The 14,000-nt window shown below is 32.9% G+C and overlaps 1 protein-coding gene across 1 annotated transcript in view; it reads right to left on the reverse strand.

Annotated features, from left to right (window-relative positions):
- Nucleotides 1-2,061: 2,061 nt before the first annotated feature.
- LOC129256498 (tyrosine-protein phosphatase non-receptor type 12-like) overlaps nt 2,062-14,000 on the reverse strand; it is a 28,356-nt gene continuing 16,417 nt past the window's right edge. Inside the window, exons 5-7 of the mRNA XM_064096524.1 lie at nt 9,829-9,963; nt 3,584-3,652; nt 2,062-2,862 (exon numbers count right to left, since the gene is read on the reverse strand). Coding sequence (XP_063952594.1) covers nt 2,746-2,862; nt 3,584-3,652; nt 9,829-9,963 — 321 coding nt within the window. The 3' untranslated portion in view covers nt 2,062-2,745. The remainder of the gene's footprint in view (nt 2,863-3,583; nt 3,653-9,828; nt 9,964-14,000) is intronic.

Raw genomic sequence — 14,000 nt, forward strand, 5'->3', positions numbered from 1 at the left:
GCCACTGCTAATGTAGAGCCCTGGCCTGCTATATAGGCCTACACTTCAATCTTGCTTTAGTTCACTTTTCTTTTTGTCAACCAGGATTCGGTGCAGTTTTTTTTTGTCACGAAAACTGCCATAAAGTTTTTATCATACAAATAATTTATCGCTGTGAGTCAAACGACAAAGTTCTACTACAGTGCATGTGTGAACACACCTAATACTGTCTAACTGGATCACTTCACCAAGTCAAGAGGGGTCTGTCTCCATGGACTAAAAAATGCCATGGCTCCCTCTCCATAGCTGACCTTGCCATGACCTTGATCTCATTTACCAATATAGCATGGAGGAGATTTGGTTAAGAGCCTGGTGGCAACATTGAAGGATGGTGGATGTTATGCGCTTCAATGGCCCTAGCAGCTGACTTCATACACCCTGCTCTGTCCACACTGTCAAGTAATCTCCACTGAATGCAAAGTCAACCTCAGGTTTATCATCAGCTGCTGCTCGCCTGTGATCTCCCTATATTGATGACCTATTTATCTCCCAAACCACGACTTGCGTCAACATAAACAAGGAAGCTCTAACACAAAAAATTATTCGTATTGTTATGGTTTTCCACAAAAAAATGCATATTGTGCTCACTTCACAATCCTACATAAAAGGGTAGACAACTATTGTCATGTCCCTTCTATCATTGCATACTGTACCTTACGAGATCCTCTTTTGAGAAATGATAGTTGCTTGCATTCAATACTATTTGGGAAAAACTTCAACATTTGCCAAAAAACATAACCTAAAATCCCTCTAATTATCCGAACTTGGAAATGTCATGATCAAAGCTCATAATTGAGTCTTCAACATCTGAAGCTGTTCAACATGTATACTTGTATAGTATAATATTTCAGGAATACAGGATATGCAACAATGTACAACTTGAGGTCATAGATATCATTTGCATGCACATGTACATAGGGTATGATGATTCATGAAATCATCATTCAGTAGAATTACAGTGAAATGGAATGCATGGAGACAGCCTTCTTCTCCACAGATACATAAATCAGGAGATGAACACGCTAAACATGCCCTTCGTCATTTTGGAGCCGGCACATCAATTCATTTGTATCTGGACTTTGGTCTGCATGCCTTCTTGCATACTCCTGGTGATTCATAAGATGTATTAATCAATAAAAGATCATGTTCCGTGAAACCAAACCTGCAAGTACACCATTTTTCTATATTTCAAGGACTTTGATCAAATCCTGTTTCATATGATCTCACTTTATGGAATACCATAGGCCTTCATTCCATACAACCAACATCATTATCTGATACACTCAAGCATTTGTTTTCCCTTCAATATTCTATTTCATTATCTTCATGTACATGTACACATGTACGTGTAGCTATATTCTTTGTGTGTCACTCATCTTCAAACTCAACCTTGCTGGGTTTACTGTATACAGGTGTATATACTCTTCCTTTTTTCAATTTCTTAACTTGACACATGAAAAAATAGACATTTTTATTTCCTACATAATCTAGATCTTTATTGTTCATTGATTTCATGACAAATTTGATATGATATACGACCAGCATTGTCACAACGATAGATGTGACAATATGTGATAGACTCTGGCCCAAGCCTTCCTCCATTCCAAAAGATACAATAAATATTTATGATCAAATGAAACCTCTTCTTTTTTTATAATTTACTTTACAACTGAGGAACATGTATTATTGATTGCATATTTATGTTACAGGGTCCTGAGGCAAAGTCCCATTTTAGGCTAAATCAATCAGTACTTATCATCAGATTACATAATACATTGTCAAGATATAAACTTATTCAGTTACTACTTCCGTGTTGATATGAATACCTATTAAACTTCCAGGTTGCACGATGCATCAATGCCTAAAAAATGGATGTGACATGCTAAGCTATAGGCAACCTCTAAACCTAGTTGCGTATGCAGGGGGTGGTTACAAGGGTTCGATCCCCCTTAAACATTTGTTTGATACCCAACCCCCCTTAAAATTTTTTTGAAGACCTTTCTTCTTTTTTTTTTTTTTTTTGGGGGGGGGCTTGTCAATTTTTTTGTTGGTGTAGGAAACGACCTAAATTTGGTGGTGAAGACCTTTTTGGGGGGAGGAGGGTTGTTAACATTTCATTCAGCTTGAACCCCTCCCCCTTAAAAAATCCTGCACATGCTACTGCTCTAAACTGATGTTTATCATTGGTATTTTGTGATCATCATCAACTTCTACACATGCTCAACACTATAGGTGTAGCGTAACTTGCCAATTTCAGAACTAAAATAATACTGATTTTTTTTTTAGAAGCACCTGGAAAGACAGTAGTCCATTTGCTTTATGATAATGAATGCATTCGTGTCTGTTTCAGCATGAAAATGGCTGTTGAAAACTAATGGCTAAAGCTAAATGTAAATTGACATCCATGTATTCATTCATGTCATTGGATATGTATAAATCTCTACTTGCTTATAGTAGTAATGCAAAACACCAGCTTTTTCATGAAGCTGATACCTGCAAATTTATGTTTACGGGAGTGAACTCTTTCTAATTCTTATCAAATCTTGACAAAAATGTACATCGGCATTAAAATGCTTTTTAAACAGGAATATGAATAATTGAAATATTGCAGGAGAATGTAACAGAAACATAAAATTCCATTCTGTTCTTTAGGCAGGCACTATGAGGCAGACAAAGGAGTATAGGCCAATTATATTTATAGGCCTACTATAAAATGAGGATGTTTTCATATATGCCAGAGAACTTGGCATGGATATGTCTACTTACCCTAGTGGCTTTCAAGGTTCTGATCATAAAGTCTTTGGTTACCCTCCTTTGTGTTATCTAGACATAAACAAAACAAGAAAATCACAATGGTAAATATGTTTACATATGATGAGGAAATAATTATTTTGACAAAAACTTGCTAATGTTAAAAATAAAATTGTTTATGCAGATGAATAAAAAAAAAAAAATTTGTTGTCCTTTGAAATCAAATACTGATTTTCTATCTCAATTTTTCCAAGATTCAATTTAAATATATCATACTTTTTAAATTCAGTTGGATTTAAATGTACATGCATCTTGGAACAGCATAGATAATTGGCATGAACGTATACATTGTAGGCCTGACAAGCATCATAGCATGCAGAAGGCAACATCACATTCTAAATAAGGTTATCCTCAAAGGGATAATCCAACTTGATATTGATTGCAATTTTCAATTAATTTAATGGGTAACTTCTATGCAAATAAATGAAAATGAAATATTGCCTATTTATTTCTTATAGTGAATTACAAAATATATAGTTGGGCTCACGAAATCATTGTTTCACCCATTTGCATTTTAACATGCATTTTTCTACTTCACAAAATAATGCAAAATGTAACAATTCCAGCTTGTAATGTTTTATTTCATTTAATGAATGTTCCTTGTTTTGCATCATTCTAATACATGTAGCAGAAGGGTTTAGTGCCCTATATTATTTTTAACACATAGCTGTAATGACAAATAAGTTGAATACATGTACATACATCACAGAATGATAGTGGTATCTGAACTTACTTGTGTGACAACTATATCTCCAAACGAATGTTCCTCTCCATCGTCTACCCAGTACCTTTCACATTTGTGCTGTCAGAAAATTAAGGAAACTCATGTTAAAATTCAATGTCATTCAATTTACTCACAAATCAGTAATGAGAACTAGGCTCTGTAACAGAAGGATTTAATAGTGATAAAACAATGTTTGCAACAATTCATGGGTGTTTCCTGGGTGATTGACCAACTAAAATTCAAGCATCAGAGCTAAAATGGACATTATAATTAAAGCACAATATTACTGATTAATATGCAGAAATCTTGTGACAAGAGCTTGATCTTGCCAATGTAGTGATTTGTTTTTTTACAAGAAACAGGGGATTTCAAGCGCTACATGTACATTTCGTCAAAATTGAATATTTGTAAATACTCACTTGTCTTTTGTGGAAATATTCATGCAACAATTGTGCAATTGCAAAAAGTTGTGATCCTTGTATCCAAAATTTGGGGAAGTTCACTTTTTTTATACTAAAATAAATCATTTCTTCACATTTATTACTTGTAGGCCTAAAATCTTGGAATAAAGGGCTCTCTACACAAGTGACATTATTTTCTGTCTTGCTTTCTCTCTTATTCCAGAGAGAAATATTTCATATTACTCAATCAGCTCTTAAAGTACAGTATTTGCAACACAGGCCTACATGTACATGTATGGAGTACATTTTCAAACACTCGCATGGGCAAACCTAAATGTAGGCTGATTAGCCTACATGTTGCGACATATTTTCGATCAGCGCATTATGGCATATCTGTGCTGAAGTGATATGTATTAGGTGCACTCCACACTTTACAACCCATTCCATCAAATTTCAAAGATACTTGGTGGAGACTTTATTTCAAGAGCTAAAAAAGTAATATGCAGACCTACGTTAAGGATTACTTTTCATCAATCTTGCAAGACTTCAAAATTAATTTGAGATGAAGGATTTTTCCTTCAAATGAATTTTCTCTCCCTCTCTCCCTCTTTACATAAATCATCAAGTTTACGGGGTATGGACTTCAATCTTTCACTGCTGCACGGTTTTTAAGCTAATGTCTGCACCATAGCGTGAACCGTGTTACATTTCTTCCATATAAGTGCATGCAGGAGAACTTTGCATTGAGCGTAGCGATTCATTCTTAGCCTTCCTGGAAACGAGTTTTCCAGGGCTATTTCTAGATCAAAGTGCTCCTCTAGCTAATCTCCTGTGTGATGTAGGAATGTCGAAAAGGTAAACAAATGCCCTGGATGGTGAAAGCGATCTGCCACAAGATTCTATTTCCAGCTTCCAGATTCATGTGACACGGGCAACACCTGCTGGCCATGCAGGTGTACTGAGGATTTTCATCAAATTAATAGTGGGGAAAATTCTACAAAGACCTGTCTAGATCAGCCCAAGTCTTCAAATTGCTACACATCTCTGACGTGGCAAAATCGTCAAAATGATAATAACTTCATGATTATTTGTGACAATGCCAGTTGCAAGCTATTTTATGAGATCCTTTTTTATATTACAAGCATCAGTAAATTCCTTAGGATTTTTATTTTTGTCAACAGCAGCACCAAATCTGATCACGGTGGATCATGGAAAATTTCCTAATCAGAGTATACCTGGTATTCTCAAATTTCAAGACGGTCTGAATATGACTAGAGACTATGAGGCGCCGAATGTACCAATATTATATAGAACAATTATTTGTTATATAATCATTATTTATTAAATAATAACTATTATTTATATATAATTTACATTTTATTTGTAAATAACTACTATTATATAAAATATCATTTCTAATTATTTATATATAATTCCAAGTAATACTTCATTATTTGTAAATAATAATAGTTCGACATTCCATTATTTATAAATAATGATTATTTGTTTTTCATTATTTATAAATAATGATTATTTGTTTTTCATTATTTATAAATAATGATTATTTGTTTTTCATTATTTACAAATAATGATTATTTGTTTTTCATTATTTATAAATAATGATTATTTGTTTTTCATTATTTATAAATAATGATTATTTGTTTTTCATTATTTATAAATAATTTGTTGAGTTTTCCATTATTTATAAATAATGATTATTTGTTAAATAATGAAAACGTCTACTTCATTATTTATAAATAATTTTTTCGAGTGCACCATTATTCTCATTATTTATAAATAATCATTATTTAATGTTCGAGTTTTCCATTATTTATAAATAAAGATTATTTGTTAAATAATGAAATATCTACTTCATTATTTATAAATAATAATTTTGTTTCAATATCCCATTAATCATTATTTATAAACAATTTTTACAGTTTGCCATTATATACAAATAATCATTATTTATATACAAATAACCATTATTTATTAAATAATGCCATTATTTATTAAATAATGCCATTATTTATTAAATAATGCCATTATTTATTAAATAATGGAAAACTCGCTATAACATGCAAATGTGGGACCGCCCATGATATGAATATTCATGATGCGATTTCCTTTTTCGTGATTTTTCTTCACAAATTTTTGTCCATTTCCTCTTCATAATGACATTTCTTGAAGCAATTTTCTAGGGATATGGTCTGATTGTAATATTCTTCATTTTCTATATAACTTCGTCTTCGTAGAAATATCAAAAAGTGTAATTTTATACGATTTTTCCTACAGTTCACAATCCCCATAGGCGCGCGTGTACGGTAGGGACAACCGGTGAATCGACGGAGTGCTCTTCATCGAAATACTACGTTGGTTGGTCCCCGGAAGTGGCGGGCGGAATTTAGCCCGAATCCTCGATGGAAGTCGATCAAGTGCATATGAGCTGAGAGAGTGAAATATCAGTGTACTTGTACAGGCCCTTCTACTTTTTATAAATATTTCTTGTTGCTTTTTTTGTTAAGTTAATTTTTCCTGGTGTAGAGATAAGTTTCAGTTCTAATAATGCACTTCAAATACATTTTGGAGTGTCTGTTTGAGGCGTTTGGGGCGATTTCACCCTGGCCCCAAAATGCTCGCAACGACAATACGGGGGCATGATGACCCCTAAATTTTTAAAAACTTATTTTTCTATTGAAAATTATCACAAAATTCACCAAAAGTGTGCACGAAAGCCTTCGTATTTCACTTTTAAAACTCCAAAAAGTGCCCAAATGACAAGCTTGGTCGCTTCGCTGTGTCGTTTTCAACTTGAGAAAGTTTACGCGTCTGCTTCCCCCCCCCCCCCCCCCTCCTCCGAAAGAAATTATGTATACGGCCATGCTCTAAAGAGCCTGGCACATTGATTTATGTATACTTCATTTTCATTATTTTTATCTCATTATCATCATGGCCTTACGCATAATTTTTTCCGGGGGGGGGGTGGGGGGAGCAGGACGCGCGTAAACTTTCTCATAAAAATCTTGAAAAAGCGACCAAGCTTGTCATTTGAGCTTGGTCGCGTCGCTGTCTCGCTTTCAAGATTTTTTGAGAAACTTTACGCGCGTCCTAGCTGCTCCCCCCCCCCCCCCCCGGTAAAAATTCTGTGTAAGGCCATGATGATAATGTGATAAAAATAATGAAAATGAAAAGTACATATAAATCAATGTGCCATATGCTCTTTTGAGCATGGCCGTTCACAGAATTTATTTCGGGGGGTGGGGGCAGACGCGCGTAAACGTTCTCAAGTTGAAAGCGAGACAGCGAAGCGACCAAGCTTGTCATTTGGGCTTGGTCCCGTGGCTGTCTTGCTTTCAAGATTTTTTTGAGAAAGTTTACGCGCGTCATGCTCCGGCCCCGGCCCCCCTGGAAAAAATTCTGCGTAAGGCCATGTTGATAATGAGATAAAAATAATGAAAATGAAAGTATACATAAATCAATGTGCCAGGCTCTTTAGAGCATGGCCGTATACATAATTTCTTTCGGAGGAGGGGGGGGGGGAAGCAGACGCGTAAACTTTCTCAAGTTGAAAGCGACACAGCGAAGCGACCAAGCTTGTCATTTGGGCACTTTTTGGAGTTTTAAAAGTGAAATACGAAGGCTTTCGTGCACACTTTTGGTGAATTTTGTGATAATTTTCAATAGAAAAATAAGTTTTTAAAAATTTAGGGGTCATCATGCCCCCGTATTGTCGTTGCGAGCATTTTGGGGCCAGGGTGAAATCGCCCCAAACGCCTCAAACAGACACTCCAAAATGTATTTGAAGTGCATTATTAGAACTGAAACTTATCTCTACACCAGGAAAAATTAACTTAACAAAAAAAGCAACAAGAAATATTTATAAAAAGTAGAAGGGCCTGTACAAGTACACTGATATTTCACTCTCTCAGCTCATATGCACTTGATCGACTTCCATCGAGGATTCGGGCTAAATTCCGCCCGCCACTTCCGGGGACCAACCAACGTAGTATTTCGATGAAGAGCACTCCGTCGATTCACCGGTTGTCCCTACCGTACACGCGCGCCTATGGGGATTGTGAACTGTAGGAAAAATCGTATAAAATTACACTTTTTGATATTTCTACGAAGACGAAGTTATATAGAAAATGAAGAATATTACAATCAGACCATATCCCTAGAAAATTGCTTCAAGAAATGACATTATGAAGAGGAAATGGACAAAAATTTGTGAAGAAAAATCACGAAAAAGGAAATCGCATCATGAATATTCATATCATGGGCGGTCCCACATTTGCATGTTATAGCGCGTTTTCCATTATTTAATAAATAATGGCATTATTTAATAAATAATGGCATTATTTAATAAATAATGGCATTATTTAATAAATAATGGTTATTTGTATATAAATAATGATTATTTGTATATAATGGCAAACTGTAAAAATTGTTTATAAATAATGATTAATGGGATATTGAAACAAAATTATTATTTATAAATAATGAAGTAGATATTTCATTATTTAACAAATAATCTTTATTTATAAATAATGGAAAACTCGAACATTAAATAATGATTATTTATAAATAATGAGAATAATGGTGCACTCGAAAAAATTATTTATAAATAATGAAGTAGACGTTTTCATTATTTAACAAATAATCATTATTTATAAATAATGGAAAACTCAACAAATTATTTATAAATAATGAAAAACAAATAATCATTATTTATAAATAATGAAAAACAAATAATCATTATTTGTAAATAATGAAAAACAAATAATCATTATTTATAAATAATGAAAAACCAATTATCATTATTTATAAATAATGAAAAACAAATAATCATTATTTATAAATAATGAAAAACAAATAATCATTATTTGTAAATAATGAAAAACAAATAATCATTATTTATAAATAATGAAAAACAAATAATCATTATTTATAAATAATGAAAAACAAATAATCATTATTTGTAAATAATGAAAAACAAATAATCATTATTTATAAATAATGAAAAACAAATAATCATTATTTATAAATAATGAAAAACAAATAATCATTATTTATAAATAATGGAATGTCGAACTATTATTATTTACAAATAATGAAGTATTACTTGGAATTATATATAAATAATTAGAAATGATATTTTATATAATAGTAGTTATTTACAAATAAAATGTAAATTATATATAAATAATAGTTATTATTTAATAAATAATGATTATATAACAAATAATTGTTCTATATAATATTGGTACATTCGGCGCCTCATAAGAGACACTTAAAAAATAGAGGCTTTTTAGACTTTCTGACATTTTGGTAAATCTCCCAAATATTCAATTCACTATTCCAATTCATGACTGGATTATATGAATGTGTGTACAAATAATGTAAAGGATGAAATAAAAGTTGTTCTAATTGATACATTGACCAATTTTACGTCAAAATTTACCAGGTGCCTGATAAAAAGTAAAATATGGGGGGGGGGTCAGGGGCTTCTTTTGTCTTGCTTTTTCAAGCAAGGGATGGGCTGAAAAATTTTGGATGCAATCTATGTCTGTAGCATTCTACTATTGAATTACTAAATTTTTTTTTTTTTTAAAAGCTGGAAAGGCTATTTCAAATAAAAATTAAAATATCGAAGAAAGAGGCAACTTAATGCCAAATTGAAATTCTAACAGCCGGAAAAATGCCGAATTCGAAATCTCAAGATGAAACACAGGACTTAAACACTCAAAATCCAATATAACTTGTATCAGGCCAAAGAAATTGCTTCTCTATTGGATTAATGTGTATTAGAAGGTATATATACATGTAGGCAAAGTTATAATGAAAGTAACTTACCCTCCCTTGTTCAAATTCATTGCATGCCATGACAATGATTTGTGTGTTACTTTCCCACAGCATCCTCCAGAAATCATTGACTGTATGGGGGAGAGGGCCCTGCGCTGCTAAGTATGAATGGTCATTACTCACACCCTGAAGAAAAAAATAATAAATGAAAGAAAAAAAATCAAAATCCTGTCTGAAAAGTTGTGGATAAAGACCACTCTAATGTAATAACATCATATGTATCGTCAAGTGATTTTAGCAATTTTGGTTAATATGTAGAATCACATTGAAAAACCCATCTATTTAAAGAGAAATTCCAGTAGTTGCAGTAAACACTGATTTCATGAGAAAGTCTGTAAAACCAGGCTTAATTGTCAGTATGTCATCGAGGATCTAGATCTGGTACAGTTACATAAACTGAACTTTGTGAAATCTTGAAATCTACGCTGAATAATGTTCAGACTGAACTCCCCCAACACAGATAAGCGCACGTGGGACAGTGTATAATTATTGCTCTGAGCGTCGGGCCCGACGCTCTACCCGAATCCTGTGCTTATTTGCTTATTTCTCAGCAATTACACAATTTCTTCCAGAATCCTTTGGCACATGCGTTTTATTTATACAAACAGACACTTTGGTGGTCATTTCATTGGATTCTGTACGAACTCATTTTGATATCGTTACCAAAACTAGCATTTACCTTTAAGTTTGAAAGACATTTATTTCATGGTTGCTGAAAAATTGTTTAAACACATAAAAAATTTAAATTAAACATTACTGAAATCATAATTTTAGTATGGAAAATAGTAATTAAATGTAGAATGAAATGTCAATGTATCAAAATGCTGCAGTTTTTCGATCTATACAATTTACAGGTCTACATAATAGAGTACATGAGTAAAGTCGCCCTTCAACTGACACTAATGTCATGATTAAAAAGAATAATAATAAAAATCAGACACTTTGTCATCATGGCATTATGCATGCCTTCATTTTCACACATTACAAGAAGTTAGTCAATGTACACTGTACGTGCTTTGTTCAATAAAAAAAAAGACTCAATTGCAATTGATTTTCACCAATACATGTAGCTCCTGGCATATTAAACAAAAATTCAGGAAAATTTTCTTGTTTCTTGGACAATAAATGTTGGAAATTTGGCACCACCGCAAGAAGAACATACATTTACATGTTTTCATCCTTCCATTTTAATCTTGTGTACCTACAAATTCATATTTTTGGCTGTCTAGATATTTATGGCTAATCTCTGATACTAAATATAGTATAAATGGGTTAAAATTTAGCTTAGAAGGCAGGATGTAAATGAGAGGGATCCAATTGACGTCAGATTCTAGAGGACTATCTCAAAAATTTTCTACTGCATTGAGCTACATGTACTTCACTTAATGTAAATTTGTAAATTCAAACTTTGAAATACAAAATAAATCATTAACACTTGGTTCATTAATTTGCCTCCACTATAATAATAATAATAATAATAATTACTTCTTATTAAGCGCTTTTTCAAAAGTTACAAAGCGCTGTACAAATGACAAAACAAATACAATCGGTGAAAACTTAAAACAAAACTACACAAAATGAAACACTACTTGCAATATATTAAACATGTTAAAACAAATGAGATTTAAGCATCTTCTTAAACACATCAATAGAAGAACATTGTCTAAGTTTATGGGGTAATCTATTCCAATATTTGGGGGCAAACACAGAAAATGACCTATCACCTACTGATTTTAATGTTCGGGGGATTTGAAGAGGGATTTGTGATGATGACCGAGTGTTATACATTGATTGGCGAACTGTTAGGAGGTCTGACAGGTATGATGGAGCTTGATCATTAAGACATTTGAATGTGATAGTCAGAGACTTATGCTCAATTCGATTTTTTACTTTCAACCAGTGTAATTCTCTTATCAGGGGGGTTGTCTGTGTATATGATGGTTGACAGTAAATGACCCTAGCTGCTTTATTTTGTAATTTCTGAAGACGATCTAGGTTCTGAGAGGTGACACCATTATAAAGAGAATTACAATAATCTAATCTAGATGTAACCAGCGACCTAACAGCAGTATGACATGTATCATTATCAATAAACTTTCTGATTCTATTAATATTTCGAAGGTGGTAGTTAACTGACTTAGACACACTAGTAACTTGATCTGACATTGTCATATGTTTATCTAGAACACAACCAAGAATACGAATAGAGTCTGATGGAGATAAGGTATGTTCATCAATGCTCAAAGAGACGTTTTGAAGAGTACGATAATGCATTGGTGACGAAAAAATGATGAAGTCCGTTTTCTCACGGTTAAGGTGAAGTTTATTGATTTGCAACCAATTTTGGATATCCTTCAAACAATCAGATAGTCGGCTGAGAGTCACATCTGCCTCATTTATGTTGAATTCTTCATACACTTGTATATCGTCAGCATACATTTGGTACTGAAACCCATGCTCTTCAATTACCACTACACAGGCAGGCCTAACATGTAGAGCGTTTAATTACCCCATTAAACTGAAATCATATTATCTACATGTCTCTTCACATTACTATTTTAGTCTGATGATTTTGAAAAACTGACAGGTTATTGTTTACAAAAACAGTTCAGGTTTTTTTTCATTTCATATCCAAATTCAATATTGTAATGTGTTTTGAAAGACATGTAGCTTGATGAATAAATAATTAAGAAGTTTTGTTTCCCATTTTGCATTCCATCACACTTTGTATGTAATTAATTTAAACATTAGCTTCATTTCCTTGTTTATATAAAACATCATTACATATTCTCTGATTAAACACAATTTCAGAACATGAAATATTAAAGGAAAAGACCATCCCTATAAAGTGTTAATTTGAATAGTGAAATAGCATAAAATCAAAGCAGAATTTTTATATGTCATAAACTTTGTTGTTGTTTTTTCATCTGATTTCAATGAAATTTCCAGCATTATGCTTGTTTGATTTTATATTTTTATTCATAACAACATTTTGTTGGAGTGCATGTAAAGTTCCCCTTTCATTGAGTGTATGAAAGTCAATTTCTACATGTATGTACATGTAGGTTTAAATTGAAGAGAAATACATTTACCATCACAGTTAGCATGTACTTCCAGTACAGGAACATGTTTACACAAACATTTACCATGATACATGTTTATTTTATGAACATGCAATAAAATATGATTTCATTGATCAACAAACACATTTTCAGACTTGTATTGGCCCACTGTACACGTAGAAACAAAATATCAATAGTAAGAAAGCCTACACCATTATATGGACAACAGCACTGATGGACAATAGTTTGGCAGCAGTTAACTAAATTGGCCAACCATGATATGCTCAAGGCCTCAATTTCTGAATTTTAGTACAATACATGTACATATCAAACATATAAATCAGCAAGTTTGAGTAAACAAATGAGTTAAAATAGGAATAGAATTTTTAATGAATAGTCTCAGAAAAGTCATACTCCCTGCTGAAATTAGTGTGTTTGGATTTTTTTAAGTATCGCACAATATTTTGGAAGTAATAATAATAGATGTTTCTTTCCTGGGGCCATAACGGCCCCCTTTATCACACAGAAACCATTCTGCCTATAGCATACAATGTACATGTAATGTGCAACTGAAATTTGACCTCCAGTTTTTTTTTTAATTCAAACTTGAACTCCATTGTAACAATTGCATTTTAAAGGGGGGTGGGTACAGGGATTTTAATAGGGGGCTTGGACCAAAATAAAAAAAATGATAGACAAATCGTAGGAGGAGGAAGGGGGTGTGGAAATTACTGCGGAATGTACCCCATTTTTGCAACAAAGATTATACCAGACCAATTGTTTGCTTTTGACATGATTTCAATTTTGATATTTGTATAGGTGAGCATAGCAAACAGGTAAAAGTATGATCTCTAGATCATGGTATTCATGAACATTCAGTTATTCATTCATTTGCTTTCAGATATCATCATCTTTACCTTTTTATGATCTGTCAATACTTGAAACATGTTCACTCGCAATAGTTTACTCCATCGAAATGTTTGAATATGATCGGGGGACTAAGACAAGCCCCAAAAGCTCCCCCCCCCCCCCCGCAAGAAATACACCTGTAATCCAGTCTTATATATTTGTATGCCTATACCACAAAAATTATTTTAAAAT

This window comes from Lytechinus pictus, chromosome 3 (assembly GCF_037042905.1).
Source record: "Lytechinus pictus isolate F3 Inbred chromosome 3, Lp3.0, whole genome shotgun sequence".
Lineage (NCBI taxonomy): Eukaryota > Metazoa > Echinodermata > Echinoidea > Temnopleuroida > Toxopneustidae > Lytechinus > Lytechinus pictus.